The sequence below is a fragment of the Erpetoichthys calabaricus genome, chromosome 17 (assembly GCF_900747795.2).
Source record: "Erpetoichthys calabaricus chromosome 17, fErpCal1.3, whole genome shotgun sequence".
In the NCBI taxonomy this organism is placed as follows: domain Eukaryota; kingdom Metazoa; phylum Chordata; class Cladistia; order Polypteriformes; family Polypteridae; genus Erpetoichthys; species Erpetoichthys calabaricus.
In genome coordinates, this window is record NC_041410.2 from 18,675,586 (window position 1) to 18,694,786 (window position 19,201).

General features: G+C 41.6%; 1 protein-coding gene across 1 annotated transcript in view; it reads right to left on the bottom strand.

The window, feature by feature from the left end:
* The window catches only part of LOC114667589 (DNA-binding protein RFX7), a 149,833-nt gene extending 136,032 nt beyond the window's left edge, over nt 1-13,801 (bottom strand). Inside the window, exon 1 of the mRNA XM_028822950.2 lies at nt 13,249-13,801. Coding sequence (XP_028678783.1) covers nt 13,249-13,385 — 137 coding nt within the window. The 5' untranslated portion in view covers nt 13,386-13,801. The remainder of the gene's footprint in view (nt 1-13,248) is intronic.
* Nucleotides 13,802-19,201: the final 5,400 nt, after the last annotated feature.

Genomic DNA, 19,201 nt, shown 5'->3' on the forward strand with positions numbered 1-19,201 from the left:
ACAGATAAATGTTCTTGGTCACTTGAAGGTCCACTCCTTTATACAGCATACTCAATGTAGCAATGGATTCATTATAATCTAATATGTTGTTTGCGTACAGCACTTTTGTTCTACCATGAAACTCAAACCCACCAAGCTTCATATGGCAGGATCACAAAGCTATTTTCTCCAGTATCTCTGAGCACTCAATGGTACATAGAAACTATAAGAATATTACCATAAATCGACAAACCTATTCACATTTAGTTATAAGAAAGCATAGCACACTTGAGTTCAGTTACGAAATGGTTTTGTGTTCATGTGGAATCCACATGTTCTCCTTCTGATCATGTCAGTTTCCTCCATAAGATTTATTGTCAACCTATAACTGGGAATGTGTGTTAGTGGCATGTGTGTGCCATGTGATTTAGTGCTGCCCTGTTGAGAGGTGATTCCAGGAATAGACCCCTGGCAAACCTGCACTGGAAAAATCTGGTTTAGTACATTAAAAGGTAAATACAAACAGACAGAAAGACAGACAGGCAAATAGATTAAATGAAAAGCATTTAGAAAGAGAGAATATAAAAAGAGCTACAGTATATAGTAGATTTGTGTAGCAGTTCTGAATATTTTGAGATAGATATACAAGGAAAAGGACTGAATAACTGATAAACTATTAGATGTGAAAGATTATATGTAAATGTTTTTTAGATACTTGAGATGGGTTTGATGTGACAGACTGGATGGATGTTAAGGGCACTATAAGATAGATAGATAGATAGATAGATAGATAGATAGATAGATAGATAGATAGATAGATAGATAGATAGATAGATAGATAGATAGATAGATAGATAGATAGAATTATGTGGGAAAGTAAGTACACTCCACAGAAACTGTTCACGTTTCCAAAATATTTCAACAGGCAAACATCCATCCATCCATCCATTTTCCAACCCGCAGAATCCGAACACAGGGTCACGGGGGTCTGCTGGAGCCAATCCCAGCCAACACAGGGCACAAGGCAGGAACCAATCCCGGGCAGGGTGCCAACCCACCGCAGGACACACACAAACACACCCACACACCAAGCACACACTAGGGCCAATTTAGAATCGCCAATCCACCTAACCTGCATGTCTTTGGACTGTGGGAGGAAACCGGAGCGCCCGGAGGAAACCCACGCAGACACGGGGAGAGCATGCAAACTCCACGCAGGGCGGACCCTGGCAAACAGTAGATCTTTATGCAAGTCTATAGGTAAAGGTGATATACTTCAACAAATGACACATAATATTGTCATGCTGTATTAATTCTCATTATCTAAATTATGGGTAATTTATCACATGCAAAAGTAAGTATACCCTACTTTTTTACTTGACTGTAGACAGATACATGTGCAAAAATTATAACAGATGCATGAAAAAGGCACTAGATAACAGACAGACGGATGGGAATTTCACATTCTCCTGCAGCAACATACAGCTTGAAACATGCTACAAAATAATATGCAAAATGTAAAATCTATCATTAGTCCAAGACATAGTATAATACACACATTATAAAAAATGATATAATAAAGAAACACACATCTCTATACCAATTAGCCCATTATAACTGACTAGGGTGATAACAGGCATGCTGGGAAGACTCATTATGTAGTCTAATGGCCACAGGTTAAAAAAATAATCTTTGAGATCTTGGGATTTGATTGGGGTAAAATATATGGCAATTAATTTTTGATCATTTAAGAAACAAAAGATGGGCAACCTTAAAATGTACAGTGTTCTGTATCTGCAGAAACCTTTGAAAGGATTTTTCCAGAAAGAACTATAAATCCAGAATAAAAAGCCTGAATAGCAACTGAGCCACTCCCCAGAAATTTTGCATCAACTTCTTTATTTGTAATTGTTCAGTCTGGCAACTCAACTCGTCACTTACAAACACTCAGCAGCACTGGGCGACAGCAAACAAAAAGAAGCGGTTTCTGCCGTCACATGACAGTTCCTCGGCAGCCAATGGGCAGAGGGGATTTGACAGCAGTGATTTTGAGAGGCAAACAGCTTATGCATAGCAACAATTTGGGAGGATATGTGCTGGAGCTTAAAAGCAATGTTTTTCCACAATATGCAGAGGCAAAGATAAAGGGGATTAAACACTTAGCCACAACAATTATGTGCAGTGTTTTTTCAATTCTATATATACAGGATATTTTTTATTTATTACAATAAAATTGACAGAAAATTATTCAAGCTTTAAAAAAAAAAATCAACTAAACCGTATACTTCAGTCTGAAATGTTGTTTCAACTATTACTTAAATCATTTTTAATGATTATTATTGAATTCTCCTATGTCCAATTCATTCAACAGCTAAACCCTCTGAAGCATGGGCACTTTTACTCTCTTTGCCTCATAACAGCTCTGCTACAATTCTTCTATATACTGTTCTTTACACTGAGGCACACAAATCCTGGCTTCAGATACCAGCCTGATCTTGGTCTATGTGGCATTACCTTGTTTTCGTGGTATCTGTGTTGACTTTTCTCCCACATCTCAAAGGTGTCACAAGAATAGCACCTACTTCAAAATTAAAACAGGTAGCCTTGTAAATTAAATAAATTCTACTTCGAAGCCCAGGATGCTGCACATTTAGAATTCCAGAATACTGTAGTAAAAATATTGTGTAAAATAACATGCAAAAATAGAAAAAGGAAATTTTAGTACACTATTCAGCCATTGATTTTCTGAACACACTATTGTGGGGAGCTGATGCCTATCCTGTTAGTACTGAGCACCCAAAGCAGGCAATCCCTAGATGACACACTATTCCACTAAAGGACTTACTCACGCTTGCCTCAATGCTCATTCATACAGGACTAATTTCGACTCATCGTTTAACCTAACATGCTCATTTTTGGACATGTGAGGAAAACACAAGCAGGCCACGGGTAAAACATGCAAAACAAAGGCTGCGACTGGGTTAGGTGTGAATTTTAAGAGAGGTTTCATTAAATTAAAATACATGTGGGAAGAAGTAAACAAAGGCAATGCACCCAGTAGTATTAGAAATATGTCTATGGCCCTCCTGATGATGTGCTGCCACTGCAGCATCTGTGAAAACCCGAAAACCACACAAGCACCTCCACCACCCCTCTCAATTCCTGTCTTGCTATCTTTTTTCAGACCTTGGCGTCTTGTCCCCTGCCACTGATCCTTTGCCCAACTCACCTTCCACAAAACTGCGGTGAAGATGGCTCCAAGTGGAATTATGGCCCCTGAGGCTATTGAGCAGCATTTGAATGGGCAGATCTAGAAGGCTGCTTCTGCATGGAAACTGATCTACTCTGCTTAGCATCCAAATGAGCCAAAGTCAACAATATAAGCATGCTGCAGACACATTAAGAATGCTGAGTGTTTTAAAGGGTCTCTGCAGTCAGTCTTTGTGTTTTTGTCATATGCATTAATCGTGTACAAGATGTGCAAAAATGCCCGTCCCATATTAAGATAATGTTTGTAGTTTATAATTAATGCACTTATCTTTCGACTAACTACACCTTAACATTTCAAACAAAAGGCTTCCAGAATACTGCAGCCAATTATAGAAGAACTGAGGAAAAGGTAGGAACCACCCTTGGACAAAATGCCAGTATTTTATATTCTTCCTAAGCCAAATTTTTTGTTTTGTTCTTTATTTAGCCTTATAAATTTCTCGTATTAGGAATTTGTTAGTTTTTGCATACCCCTTGGGGTCAGAGCGTAGGGTCAGCCATCGTACAGCGCCCCTGGAGCAACTGAAGGTTAAGGGCCTTGCTCAAGGGCCCAGCAGAGTAGGATCTCTTTTGGCAGTGACAGGGATTCAAACCGACAACCTTCGGGATACCAGCGCAGATCCTCAGCCTCAAAATTAGACACCTAACGACGTAACCTTCAACTGTTGGTATGACAGGAAATGTGTACACCAGGAGACACCTGTGTAATCTGTGAGGACAACATGAGCATGTCACACAGAAGTGAGAAGCATTAAAACATTGAAAAACTGTGCCAATGACTTTTGTGTATGCAAAAAATATGGTAAACCTAATAATTCCTATAAAATTTTAAATAAATGTGCACTCTTCTACAGCTAAACAAGGAATGGTGCAGTGATTAGTGCTGCTGCCTCACAAATACGGGAAGATGGCTTTGAATTTCAGTTGGGTCACCTTCTTTATGGAGTCTGAATGTTTTCTCGGCATCTGAACATTTTTACTGGAGGTTCTCCGGTTTGTATCCCACATACCAATACTTTGCAGTTTAGGATAACTCTTCCAGAATGTGTGATTATGGATGTGTGTGCAATTGTGTTCTGTGGTGGTGAAAGTGCTGTCCAGGTGAGGTTCCTACTTGTGACAGATGATGCCGGGTATGGTCCCCAAACGGATAGATTATACTGTATATAAGTTAGAGGTAAGCAAAAAATGGAGGGTGTGTATGTACAAATAAAGAACAAAATTCAGGGGTCTTATAAACTGTTTTATATAAGCAGTATTATAAAAGCATAATTTCTACAAGTCTACTGATTGTTGGATAGTCTTGAAGCAACAAGGCCCTGAAGAAAATGCTAATTAAAGTTTCAAAAATCACCCTGTCCATGTTATGAACTCACTTAATCCAAATAAAAAGCCAACACAGAATTGGGTGCCAGTCAAATGCAGGACAGAGTCATGTATACTGGACCAATCTGGTTTTGACAATCAACATAATGTACATCTCTAGAATGTGGGAAGTATATCTTTTTGAAAAATACTCAAAAAGTATAATAGATTTTGAATGATCAGTCCCTGTCATGATTTTAATGGCCTTGGTGGTAATGATGATCCTAAATGTACCAAGAAAGAGCAAACTGGATTGGATCGGATCGGATCGGATCGGATGGATGGATGGATGGATGGATGGAGAGAGACATGGATGCAATAATCGTTATCTATATATACAAAACAGAATGTCTGTTTTTATGTTCCCTATACAGCCCAAACCCTTTGACTGAGCTGTATCATATTTTGCATATTTGCTCTATAGGACTGTACGAACAAAACAGTTTACTTTGGAACCCAAAATTTTGACCCTGGGGGTGGGTCCCAGTGTTTTGTTTTTTTTTCCTTGTGTTACAGTTTGCACACCTGCTGGCTCAGAGCATGTGAAACATCCAAACCGGACTAGTAGAAAAAATGACCAGAACTTAACATTACTTACTTGGGCAATGCCATGTGCTGCTTCTATCTACTATAATAGAAAAAGATTAATCTTGAGTTTTTGCAGGGGGTTGTTGGGTGAGACTTGATCAAGAGTGGAAGTGCAGTGCAATAAAAAGGAGAACCAAAGGGTTGTTGTTTAACTGTTGTCAGCTTTTCTTCATACTATAAGCACTACACACTGTTTACCATGAGTTAAGAGGACAACTCAGACATGACAGCGTTCATAGTTACAACCCAACAAGGAGTTACTGTAACGCTGGAATACAATCCAACCCAAAAGCAGCAGATTCTCAACTCACAACAGCAGACACTGATAGAGAGGTATTGTGGATGATGTACAGTATGTGACAGCTAGCAATAACAACAGGGTCACCATTTAAAAACACATAAACCTTACTTTTCTTTCCTTAATCCATTCCAAAAATACACCCCTGCAATGCAGGCAGTGTGGTGTAGTGGTTAAGGCTTTGGACTTCAAACCCTAAATGCTGTGGGTTCCAATCCCACTACTGACACCGTGTGACCATGAGCAAGTCACTTGACCAGCCTGTGCTCCAATTGGGTAACCAAAAGAAATGTTGCAAGTCGCCTTGGATAAAGGCGTCAGCCACATAAGTAAATGTAAATGCTGGGTACTTCATTTAGTATTGTATGAAACAAAAAACAGATAAGATATGTAAGGCATTATATAATATATACTTTATTGATTTCAAGGAGAAATAACAGTGTTAAACAGCCTACGCACAAAACTACACAGTACACACTGAAGTCTAATTAGTAAAACAAATACATAAATACTGCTCATAGTCTCTTTCAATCTATATCAACTAATATATTGAAATGTCAGAAAAACATTGTTTGGCCAGAGGATGCGGTGAAAAATCTGAAGGCACTTGGTTAAAAAAGATCTCCAACAGTAGTCCCTGGAGCACTGTGATAGAATTAGCCTGAAGGCTGGCCTTGGTATCATATAGAGGATGAAGGCATTGTTCATCGACAGGCTGTAGTCTAGTCAAGATCCTTCCCTCTACTACTACATCTAAACAGTCCAGGGCAGTGCCCAGAACAGAGCCAGCCTTCCTAATTTATTGGTTTAAGTCTGTTGACATCTCCCGTCAGGTGAACTTTGCATTTCCTGATGTTAACAATCATGACTTTGGTTGCACAGATACTGCGTTAGAGATGATTCACCCTGCACTGCTCAACAAAATTTTGAGATACCAACCCTTGTAGAGGAAAAGGCGAGATGGAAGTGGTAAGACTGACTTTCTCAGAGTTAAAACATTATACCTATAGTCATTCCTTTTTTGTTACATTTAACTAAACCCATCTAATCGAGCCTATAATGAAGAACACAATGTTCCACCAGCAGGCATGTACCGTACGCTATATTTATATCAGACTGTGTGGGATGAGGACAAGCAAAGGCTTGTTGTTGATGTACTATAAGCCTTTTATTACTGGACTGCTATTTGATACTGTAAAACAAACAGTGGTAGACTTTGTAAAGATTCCAAAGGGCTGCAATCAGTCTATGAAAATAGAATTCACTTTCTCATCTAAAGATATTAAGCCACAGTGCAGGAGAAAATGTGAAGCTATCTGCACCAAAAATAATGACCACGGTTTATGTGCAAACTTTCTATCATGAGCACCCAATAGTGTCACTTGATGTCTGGATATACTTAGAAACTCGGCTGTTGGTGAAAGCAAGACTCCTGTGCTGATAAAAACAGAAAGCTTTAGGAATGAAATCAGTCTGCAGGTGACGTCAAGAGCCTAAAGTGTAAACTGATCAGCATTCAGGCACCTTTTTCTTAAGAAGCCAACACCGCCTCATGGGTTTCAATCATATACAATTGCTACAGGCTCATAAGCAGAAGAACAAAACAAAACAGGAATAACCAGCCAGCGGGGAAAAAATAGCATAAATAAGGCTGTCGAGCAAAGTTGTTTGTCTCATGGTAGCATGCCTCATACAATCACCAATATACAAAGGGATACAGCAAAAGGAGAGGACGATTTCATTTTTTTGCTCTAGTCAATAATAAGCATAGCTGAAAGAAACAAAATACACAAGAAGAAAGCCCCAGTGGATTCAATAACCATCAATTTAATCCATGTGCATAACAATTTAACAATTAATGACAAATGGAAAATCAATGATAATGTAATTTCTAGATTTATTTTCTAAACCCTGCCCAAGTCAATTTTACTGTTATAGCAGGCAAGATGGGAGCCTATGTGAACAGCATTAGCCACCAGTCCATCACAGGGCATACTCATTCATACCTTGGCAATTTTGCACTGTCAGCCAACTTACCATGCATATTCATCCAACCATTTTCTGAATTCACTAAGCAGGTTTTAGGTTCGCAGGGAGCTACAGCCTATCCTAGACACAGTGAGTACAGTGCAGGAGGTAGGTCCTAATGTGATACCAGTCTAACATTGGCCACAATTATTGTCATCAACCGATCTGATGAGCATATTTATCCATCCACTTTCTGAAGTCACTTAGTCTACATTGACGAGTCACAGGGAGCAGAAATCTTTCACAACATTCAGACTATGTCAGAAACACACACTGGAAAGGGAGCTACAGTATATCATCACTAGGCAGTCATTTATACGTGCCTGTTTATTGTTGCCAACTAACCTTAAATACAAAAATGCAAAGCCATCCTATGTTTAACCCTCGTAATCATATTTTAGGATCATGGAGTGCCTGACTTATCCCAAAAACAGTACTGTATATACAAAGCTACAGTCAGCTGTGAATTTAATGTCAGCCCATCACTGGGCACACTCACTCACAAATGGTCACCTTGGTGCTCCCAACAAATCTAAAGTCTATGCTCATCCATTCATCCAGCTCTTTTTTAACCAATTTAAGCAAATTGTATAGATGTGGAAAGCTACAACCTATTTTAGAAACAGCAGATACACGGCTACAGGATATTTAAGAATTGATGTCAGTCAATCTCTGGTCTTGCTAAATCATAAAAGGCCAACTTATGCACCACTAGTCAACCAAACATGAATATTTATTTATCCATCCATCCAGTTATGATACACACCTAGTCCAACTTTTTATGGTCATTGACAACTGATGCCCATTTTAAGAGGTTCAGGTGCACGTAAGTAGCCAGTAATGGACAGGACACTGGTTCATCGCCTAGCACACTCAATCATTCAGTATATAGTTTTGCCAATCAACGTGGAATGCATGTTTATCCCATCCATACAACAGAGAATGTAAGAAAGAAACCAGGCCTGGAAGGAACCCCTACATGTTTTCTAAACCATTTATTACTCTGTTAAGAATCTCTCTCACCTCACTCTGACCAATATATATATGGTTTTAAAATCACATAAGTGGCTGGCGCAGTGGGTGGCATTGTCCCTTGGCAATGTTTGGAGGTAAGTTCAGTTACTGGGTAAGATACCATCTGTGTGGAGTTTGTGTGTTCCCATGTTTTCCTGGGTTACCGCTAGGAATCTGGCTTCAAATCAAAGAAAAGCTACATACTGTCAGGTTGTTAGCAACTCTAAAATAACCCAGTGTGAAAGTGTGAGTGTGGCTTGTGGCATATTGGCACCCCACCCCCCTTAGGTGTTTCATGTTTTAAATCCACCAATGGCAGATAATATAGAATTTGTTGAATCATTACAGCAGCATACAGGCTTGGGCAGATTTGTGGCAGATTAAATTTTATGTAAGTAAATGTAAAGTATTACACATAGGAAGTAAAAATGTAGGTCTGAATACATAATAGGGGGTTTGAAAATTCGAGAAGAAACTAGGAATCATAGTGTACTTGTCACTGTCAACATCCAGGCAGTGTTCAAAAGCCATTAAGAAGGTCAACAGAATGTTGGGTTATATAGCGCCCTGATGTGTGGAGTATAAGTCCAGGGAAGTTATGATTAAGCTTTATAACTCACTGGTGAGGCCTCACCAGAAGCACTATGTACAGTTTTGGTCTCCAGAATACAAAAAACAAAACAAAGTCCAGAGTTGAGCGACCAGGCTGATTCCAGGACTACAGGGGACGGGTTATGAGGAAAGATTAAAAGAGCTGAGCCTCTTCAGTTTAAGCAAAAGGAGATTAGGAGGAGACATGATTGAAGTGTTTAAAATAATGAAGGGAATTAGTCCAGTGGATCAAGATTGTTATTATAAAATGAGTTCAGCAAGAACACGGACATACGGTCTGAAACTTGTTAAGGGTAAATTTTGCACAAACATTCGGAAGTTCTTCTTCACACGGAGAACCATAGAGACATGGATTAAGTTTACCAAGTAGTATGGTACACAGTATGCCTTTTACGGACCTTCAAAACTAGACTTTGTTAATTTGGAAAAATTTAAGTGGAGAGGACTAGAGGGGTTTGATGGGCTGAAAGGCCTGCTCTCGTCTGGATCGTTCTAATGTTCCATTTTTGATGGTGAGGACACCAGGGTTCTTTGATTATGTACTGAATAAGCAGGGACATAAAAACAATAAATGAATATACCTTATCTGAAAAGGTGCACTTGACTAAATTATTTAAAAATATAAATTAAAAAATTACAGACAGCATAGCACATATTACACTATGTAACAAATTTTTATTTTTATTTTGTTCCTGGGTACAAAGTGTGTTTTCCTAACCCGTTATGCCTAAAAAAAATTGAAAATAGCTGTTGTTCCACAAAAACTTTGCTTTTGTGATCAGGACAATGATATTTTGAAATTTGTCTGCTTTCGAGAAAATTCTCGATTCGCATTCAATACTGAGTAGTCTTCTAGAATATTCTTGAACTGTTAGAATTGTCCAGAAGTTTCTAGAATTTTCCAGCATTATCTAGAACTTTCAAGAAACTTTTTGAACTTTTGAGAACATTCTCGGACTGTCCAATAGCAGTCATACAAGTATAGAAGCACAGGTGACTCGAACCAACAATTCGGTTTATGTTATTTTTTTGATTTGATTTAGATGGCATCAAGAGGTTGCTTGCACCCAGCAGATGCATTTTGCTACGTCTGTGGACAATTTATAAAGACAAGAGTGAGAAAGTATTCCGTGAAAGCATGTCGTAAGATGTGCGAGGTCCTACAAGGCATACTTCAGCATGCCCGTCGGGGATCAAGACAAGCCCTGGGCACCTCATTTCACATGCGAATATTGCAAGAAAACTCTTGGAAGGTTGGTACAGGGGAGAAAAGAGAGCCATGAAGTTTGCTATCCCGCGAATTTGGCAGCAACCGACTGACCACTCAAGCAACTGCTACTTCTGCATGGTGGATCCTACCAAATGTCGCACTGGCAAGAATGCGCCTCAAATCATTTATCCAGACATTCCTTCTTCCATTGCCCCAGTACCACACTGCCCCGAGCTGCCCGTTCCCACTCCTCCGAAGAGGGATCAGCCATCTTCAGGAGACAGCAGCAAGTCAGACAGCGAGGAAGATATTGCAGATATCCTTGACACTCATCTTGACAAATTCAAGGAGAACATGGGAGCTTACTCAGAGGAGCAAGGCGAGCGCTTTCATCAGGATATACTGGACTTTGAACGTCGTTACCAAGGACAGTATAACGAAAACATGATGGTGGACTACATTTGGGGGCTTCTTTGAGAAAGCGATTTGCAGTACAGTCGCAAATCTAGAACACCTACTCATTTCTGAACCTTTTTGAGTGGTTTTGACTGTCTTAGTCTATTTACCATGCAAGTGTTGTTCTTTATCAGACTGCATGAACGAAAAGATAAAAATTCCCTTGTTTTGTCGCTATAAATACGAAAGTTTCTGGGCTGTGGTCATAAAATCAAAGTTTGTGCTGAAAGTAGTCGTTTTTCCCTAGGCTTTAGACATAAGCAGTTGAAATATAACTCTTGGAAACCAGGAACAAAAATTGTGTTACATAGTGGTATAGGTAAACACACACAAAAAATACAATGCTGTCAGTATAAATCTGTGGAATGCATTACATGTATTTATTTGGTGATATGACAGCACACTGCACTTGAAAATCAATTCAATTTCTGACTTGTGTAACTTTTATGTGGAATACACACAATCACCTACTGAGCATGACAGTTTCCTCCTAAGATTTATTGGTGACTTCAAATTAGGAATGCGTGTGCTTTGTGATTTAGTGGTACCCTGTCCAGCATGGATTCCTGCCTTGTGGAATAGACACCTGGCAAACCTACACTGAAAAAGTCTGGTTTTAAACATTAAAGGATAAAAACATGTAGACAGAGACTCAAGTGGATAAATAAATGAAATGAAATACATTCCGAAAAAAAAGAATAGATATTCCATAAAAACAGCTATATAACAGATTCCTGCAGCCATTTCTAACTTTTTTCAAGTGGATACACAGGGAAAAGCACCAAATAACAAACTAGGAGGCATGCAAGATCATGTCTAAGTGGTGCACCCACTACACGAAAAACCACACAGACTGGGACCCGAGTGCTGTGGCTGACACCTCAGCACCACAACTGAAACGGTGGCTGGAGGGAGAATTTTATTTATTAGAATATCTAATGAGCTTCTGTAAAAGCTAAATTTCCCCTTGCAATGAATAACATACTATCTACCTATCGAATTAGAAGACTTTAGACACTTGATGTATAGAACAGTGAGGATTGGGTGACTGAAAATTGGGAGACTATTTACAGGGCAACCAAGGATCCAGACTAAGAAAAAATCCTATATTTTAAAATTCCAAGACTGAACTGAAAGCAAAACAAGAACCAATCGTGGACGGAACACCAGTCTAATGCAGTACATACTTCACACTGCCACACATGCACGCACACTTGCCGTTAACGTTTAGAAACCACAATCAACTTTCCGTGTGTGTGTGTATCTTGAATGCAGAAGAAACCAAAGCAGTTATACGATAGATAAAAACAATATTTATTCAATTAGACATCCTAGTGTACAAGAGATGTGTGTGCATGCTCTCTTAAAATAACGTGTATAGCTAAAACATTCTTAAAGATGAAAATGTACACACATATATATATATACACACACACATACGGTACGTTATTATGAAAAACTGGCATTATTTAAAAACTCGTTTACTTAAATTGGATGGACGAATTCACACCCACCTTTTATAAAAACTTGTATACAGTGTATTTTGGGAGCCAGAGTGTACCAGCCTGCTACAGGAAAATCTGATTGGCTTGAAAAGCTCTAGTAAACGAGCACAAAAGAATTATCAATGTGCTGGTGCATGCACCATGATCACAGCACATGAGCAAAACAACATTGCAGTCCTCAGGCTTGCATTCATAAAAAAAAAAAAAACAATCCATTTATTGAAGGGGACAAATCGGGCAGCATGCAATAAAACCCTGGGGGCACTGCTATCCTGATTTGTGTATTACTAATCCGTGCCGTTGACAACGAGGAGTCTGCAGAGCTGTACGGTTTTTTTTTTCTTTTTTTGTGTTTTGCTTGTTTGTGGGCCATGTTTGTGTTCCTACTTCCTATACTGCAGAGCACGCTTTCATGCCCCCTTTCACCATAATCGTTGAAGAAAAAAAACAAAAAAACACGATCGAAGCTTGCAATGGTTTTATTTTGCAGAGTGCCCTGCATTCAGTAGTAGATGGATTTTATTAACACCATTCTTGCTGCTCCGTGCTTTAGCCATTCCTCCCTGACCGTTTTAAATGCACGTCTGGGGGGTCTCCACTCCCCTCGCCAATATAGAGCATGAAGTTCTCACAGTCACCCATCATTAGAATTCGCAGCGCGGTCTTATTTGTCCCCATCAGCATATCTCGGGCACACGCAGCATAAACAGTATGAATAATGATATTAATAATAGCCCTACAAGTAACGTGGGGCTGTGCACTTACTTAAAAGCACGCCTCTTGTTATTCATTCAAAAGCACACACAACTGCACACCCAGTAAGTGGAATCGTGAATACAAATCGAATAGCGAGGTCACAAAAAAGAAAAAAAAAACATGCAACAACCGTTTAATATGTGTAGAATATTATTTGTGTTTCTTACCAGATGGAGTTTTTGATTTTGTGCTGCAAAGCGGTGGCCTCTGCCCCTTGCAACCCCGGAACAAGGGCTGGCAGCGCCCCTGTACCCGAACTCGCCTTTTGATGTTGCTGATCAGGTTGTTGCGGATCCTCGGCCATCGTGAATGATGATGAGTCTCAGGAGGGGATGAAAAGGAGGAGATCTTTAATAAGTAGGCCTCAGCCTGGACCTCGAGTGAGTAGCTCTTCCCCGACTATGGCACATCACGGAGCGGAGCAGCTTGTTATTGGTATCGCTTCAACCATATAGTAGCCTTCGTAAATGTTTATAGACCATGGCTGCACGGGTGCTAATTTTCCGTTTGTACGTGTTTCCTTTTGAATTCGTTTTTGCCAAATCGATGTTTATGATTTTTTTTCTTTTCTTCTCCGTATATTAAAGGAGCCACGCTTCTTGCCAGATTTCGCTGCAGCCGAAAGCTACTCGAACGGTCACCGCCGTCGCTACTGCTGCTGCCAAGCAGAGGCGCCAAGCCGCGCATGAGCAATGCGCAATAAGAACAGCAACAACATTACAGAAGTAACGGGGTGGGGGCGGGTTGTGGGTGCCGAGAGTGAAGAAGGAGTGGGGGCGGGATGGGGATCGGGGCGACGAGTTGTTCGTTCCCGTTGCCTGGACTCTCTGATGTTTACATGGAGATTGTAATGCACTCCAGTTAGCCTCGGCTCAGGCGTTCAAAACGGGAATTCCAGTCGGGGAGCAGGTGTACACGATGGCGGGTGGGGGAGGCGGGGACGGACGGAATAGTAAGGAGCGAGGTTGCTCACGAACTGCTACTCCGATGACCGTCTGATACCAAGACCAATATCCTATTTCAATAGCACGACTCCAGAGCACCCTTAACCTTTCATTCAAGCAATGCCTTAGACATATAATTCTACTTTCTGCAGGCCATTAAAACGGAAGGTACGAGACTCTGAACCACCGCCCAGTGCCATCACATGCAGAAATAGCGGAGATCGCCTCAAAGCACTTGATCAGTGCTGTACAAGAGAGAATAACCACAAACGGCTACATCACTTTTACTAGTTAGTTACAACTGCCACAAAGCATTTGATCAACATGTGTTTGATGTATCGTTTTTAATTGTGTAAAATGTCACAAATCACTTGATCAGCCTTTTTAAAAATCTTTTAATAGTGTGAATTGCCACAAACCCTTTATTTTATACAGCACCTTTATTAGTCACAGCTGCCACAAGCTGAGTTAACACAGCATTTTCCGGGTGAGACAGTTGACACAGTGGAAAGGAAAAAAATAATTACAAATTATGTATTCCCAAACTTTATTATATAAGAACATAAGACATTTGACAAATGAGAGGAGAACATTTGGTCCATCTAGCTTGTTTGTTTAGCTAATAGGTAAGTTGTCCCAATATGTCATCCAGATCCTCCTTAAAAGTTGCTGAGGTTTCTGCTTTCAGTGTCATGTCTCAGTAGTTTATTGGCATCCAGTCCAGGTTTGGTATGTGGGTTGTGCCAGTGCTGCCTGATCAGGCTCTTATCACCCATGACTCTTCCTTAGATTAAGGAACTTTGAAGATGTTATGTTACTTAAGATGTTAGTGGTCATTCAAACTATTAATGTCATTTTACAAAATAAAGATTGATCAAATACTTTGTCAACGTTTATCCTCATTAAGATACTATAAAAGGTATTTTCGTACATCCTTTCCAACAATTCTCATTTTGAAAAAGAATATATAAGATAATGTAAGAACATAAGGAATTTGACAAACAAGAGGACACTATTTTGTCTATCTGTCTTGTTTGTTTAGCTAATACCTAAACTGTCCAAATATGGCACCCAGATCCTTCTTAAAGGTTGTCAAGGTTTCTGCTTCAACCGCATGCCATGGTAGTTTGTTCCAGATTCCCACAACTCTTTTTATGAAGAATTGCTTCCTGGCCCCAAGCTCTGAATGCATTTCCCCTTAATTTCCCGCTGATGTCCTGTGATTCACCATTAAGTTGAAATAATTCTGCTAGATCTACTTTATCTCTGCCTTTGAGAATTTTGAAAACGTGGATTAGGGCCCCATGCAGTCTCCTCTGCTCAGGACTAAACAGGTTGAATTCTCTGAGTCTTTCGGAGTATGGCATGTCCTTAATTCCTGGGATGCACTTGGTTGGTTGGTTGCTTTCTTCTTACTTACTTACTTACTTAATGTCCTCTATCCCATGTAAGACATAGTCCGCTTTCCAAGCTTGACATCAGCTCTCCAAGGTTCACAATTTTGAGCTAGTTTCTCAAGCTGTCCCCAGGTGTGGTGCATCCTCTTGATGTCCACTTCAAGGTTATGGTACCAGGTGTTTCTTAGCCAGTGCCTGCTTTTTTTCACCTGGGGATTCCATGGAAGGGCTAGTCTGGGATACTACAGCTTGGTTTGCGCTGGTATTGGCCTATCCATTTATTTAAGACTCCATAGAAATTGTTTTGTATGTTATTTTCAAACAGTTCCCATTTTAAAAAAGAAACACAAAAATTTTACAAACGAGAGGAAACCATTTACTCCCTCAAGCCTGTTTATTAAGCTAATTGATAACCTGTTCCAATATCTCATCTAGATTCTTCTTAAAGGTTGTCAAGGTTTCTGCTTCAACCACATGCCTTGGTAGTTTGTTCCAGATTCCCACAACTCTTTGTGTAATGAAGTGCTTCCTGGCTTCAGTATTAAATGTGTTTCCTCTTTATTTCCACTGATGTCCTTATGTATGTGGTTCACCCTTAATTTGAAAGAATTCTCCTGGATCTACCTTATCAATGCCTTTGAGGATTTTGAATCGTGCTTAAACATGTGTAGAACTTAACTATTGTTAGTAATGGAAATCTTCTTTGTATTCAATATTCTTGTTATTTTTTTTTTCCTTCAGGTGTAAAGGACCATAAATTGCAATAAATATCTCCAGAGACAGCATGAGTCTACCCAGGAGCTCTTGGAGTCATGACCAAAATAATGAGGGAAACATCTATTTAAAGAAAAATAAAAATTAAATGGTCAGAAATTGAACCCATATTTTTGGTTGAAACATTCTAATCATCATACTCCACATGGTGTTGTTTCTCTGCTGAGTGACAGATCACACCAAAGTATTTCAGACCATCTGGACTTGCCCAGACATTATTTCCAAAATTTGCTGTAAGTTTAAAGTGGGGAAAAATAATTGTGTTTACACTTAATATGATTTGTGATCCCAATCAGCTATAATAATTGAGTCAGCTGAGGGGTCATGACCACTCACTCCAATCCTGGGACATCCTCACTACTGCACATGAGAGCAAGCCTGAAAGTTGTATGTCAAAAACCTGACTTGTGCAACTTCAAATATAACAGATTGTTTGAGACCCCAAACTACAACAAATACCTCTGGGGACATTATGGCTCCACCTGGGCCAGGATGTGTTGTGAGGGTCTGTTGGGAACGTCTGGCAGAGCCCCCTGTCAGAAGTAGCTTCAACTCCCACCTCCGGCAGAACTTTGACCATGTCCCGAGGGAGGTGGGGGACATTGAGTCCGAATGGGCCATGTTCCGTGCCTCTATTGTTGAGGCGGCTGACCGGAAACTGTGGCTGTAAGGTGGTCGGTGCCTGTCGTGGCGGCAATCCCCGAACCCGTTGGTGGACACCGGCAGTGAGGGATGCCGTCAAGCTGAAGAAGGAGTCCTACCGGTCCCTTTTGTCCTGTGGGACTCTGGAGGCAGCTAATAGGTACCGGCAGGCCAAGCGGAATGCAGCTTCGGTGGTTGCTGAGGCAAAAACTCGGGCATGGGAGGAGTTTGGGGAGGCCATGGAGAACGACTTTCGGACGGCTTCGAGGAGATTCTGGTCCACCGTCCGGCGTCTCAGGAGGGGGAAGCAGTGCAGTGTCAACACTGTATATGGTGGGGATGGTGCGCTGCTGACCTCGGCTCGGGACATTGTGTGTCGGTGGGGGGAGTACTTCAAAGACCTCCTCAATCCCAATAACATGCCTTCCAATGAGGAAGCAGAGCCTGGGGACTCGGAAGTGGGCTCACCCATCTCTGGGACTGAGGTCACCGAGGTGGTCAAAAAACTCCTTGGTGGCAGGGCCCCGGGGGTGAATGAGATACGCCCGGAGTTCCTAAAGGCTCTGGATGTTGTAGGGCTGTCTTGGTTGACACGTCTCTGCAACATCGCATGGACATCAGGGACAGTGCCTCTGGATTGGCAGACCAGGGTGGTGGTCCCCCTCTTTAAGAAGGGGGACCGGAGGGTGTGTTCCAACTACAGAGGGATCACACTCTTCAGCCTCCCTGGAAAAGTCTATTCGGGGGTTCTGGAGAGGAGGGTCCGTCGGATAGTCGAACCTCGGATTCAGGAGGAACAGTGTGGTTTTCGTCCTGGTCGTGGAACAGTGGACCAGCTCTACACCCTTAGCAGGGTCCTGGTGGGTGCATGGGAGTTCGCCCAACCAGTCTACATGTGTTTTGTGGACTTGGAAAAGGCGTTTGACCGTGTCCCTCGGGGAATCCTGTGGGGGGTGCTCCGGGAGTATGGAGTACCGGACCCCCTGATAAGGGCGGTTCGGTCCCTGTACAACCGGTGTCAGAGCTTGGTCCACATTGCCGGCAGTAAGTCGAACCCGTTTCCAGTGAGAGTTGGACTCCACCAGGGCTGCCCATTGTCACCGATTCTGTTCATAACTTTTATGGACAGAATTTCTAGGCGCAGCCAGGGTGTTGAGGGGGTCCGGTTTGGTGGACTCAGGATTGGGTCACTGCTTTTTGCAGATGATGTTATCCTGTTTGCTTCATCAGGCCGTGATCTTCAGCTCTCTCTGGATCGGTTCGCAGCTGAGTGTGAAGCGGCTGGGATGGGAATCAGCACCTCCAAATCCAAGACCATGGTCCTCAGCCGGAAAAGGGTGGAGTGCCCTCTCAGGGTTGGGAGCGAGATCCTGCCTCAAGTGGAGGAGTTCAAGTATCTCAGGGTCTTGTTCACGAGTGAGGGAAGAATGGAGCATGAAATCGAAAGGCGGATCGGTGCGGCGTCCGCAGTGATGCGGGCTCTGCATCGGTCTGTCGTGGTGAAAAAGGAGCTGAGCCATAAGGCAAAGCTCTCAATTTACCGGTCGATCTATGTTCCTATCCTCACCTATGGTCATGAGCTATGGGTAGTGACCGAAAGAACGAGATCGCGAATACAAGCGGCCGAAATTAGTTTCCTCCACAGGGTGTCTGGGCTCTCCCTTAAAGATAGGGTGAGAAGCTCAGTCATCCGGGAGGGGCTCAGAGTAGAGCCACTGCTCCTCCGCATCGAGAGGAGTCAGATGAGGTGGCTCGGGCATCTGATCAGGATGCCTCCTGAACGCCTCCCTGGTGAGGTGTTCCGGGCACGTCCAACCAGGAGGAGGCCCCGGGGAAGACCCAGGACACGCTGGAGGGACTATGTCTCCCGGCTGGCCTGGGAACGCCTTGGGATTCTCCCAGAAGAGCTAGAAGAAGTGGCCGGGGAGAGGGAAGTCTGGGCATCTCTGCTCAAGCTGCTGCCCCCGCGACCCGACTTCGGATAAGCGGAAGAGGATGGATGGATGGATGGACAATATGGCTCCACCTGGGGCAGCATGTGGGCATGATAAAAATTATGAGGTGTTACGGTATTATATCTGTGCATGTACTTTATTGTTTTTTTTGTTGTTTATGAGTTGTTGTGTGTTTTATTTGTACATATTTTCTATCTCTATATATAATCTTCATTTGGATCATGATCTTTGTTTGTCCGCAAATGAATTAGAAGAAGAAGCACTAGATGGCAGTAGAGAGACAGCTAAAACATAGGCATTGCATTAAGAATCTCCTCCAGGCTTATACTACTGAAGACTGTAGTACTCCAGTCACACCTCAAAACACAGACATTCAAACTAAACAAATTGTTGTGCTTTAAATTAACT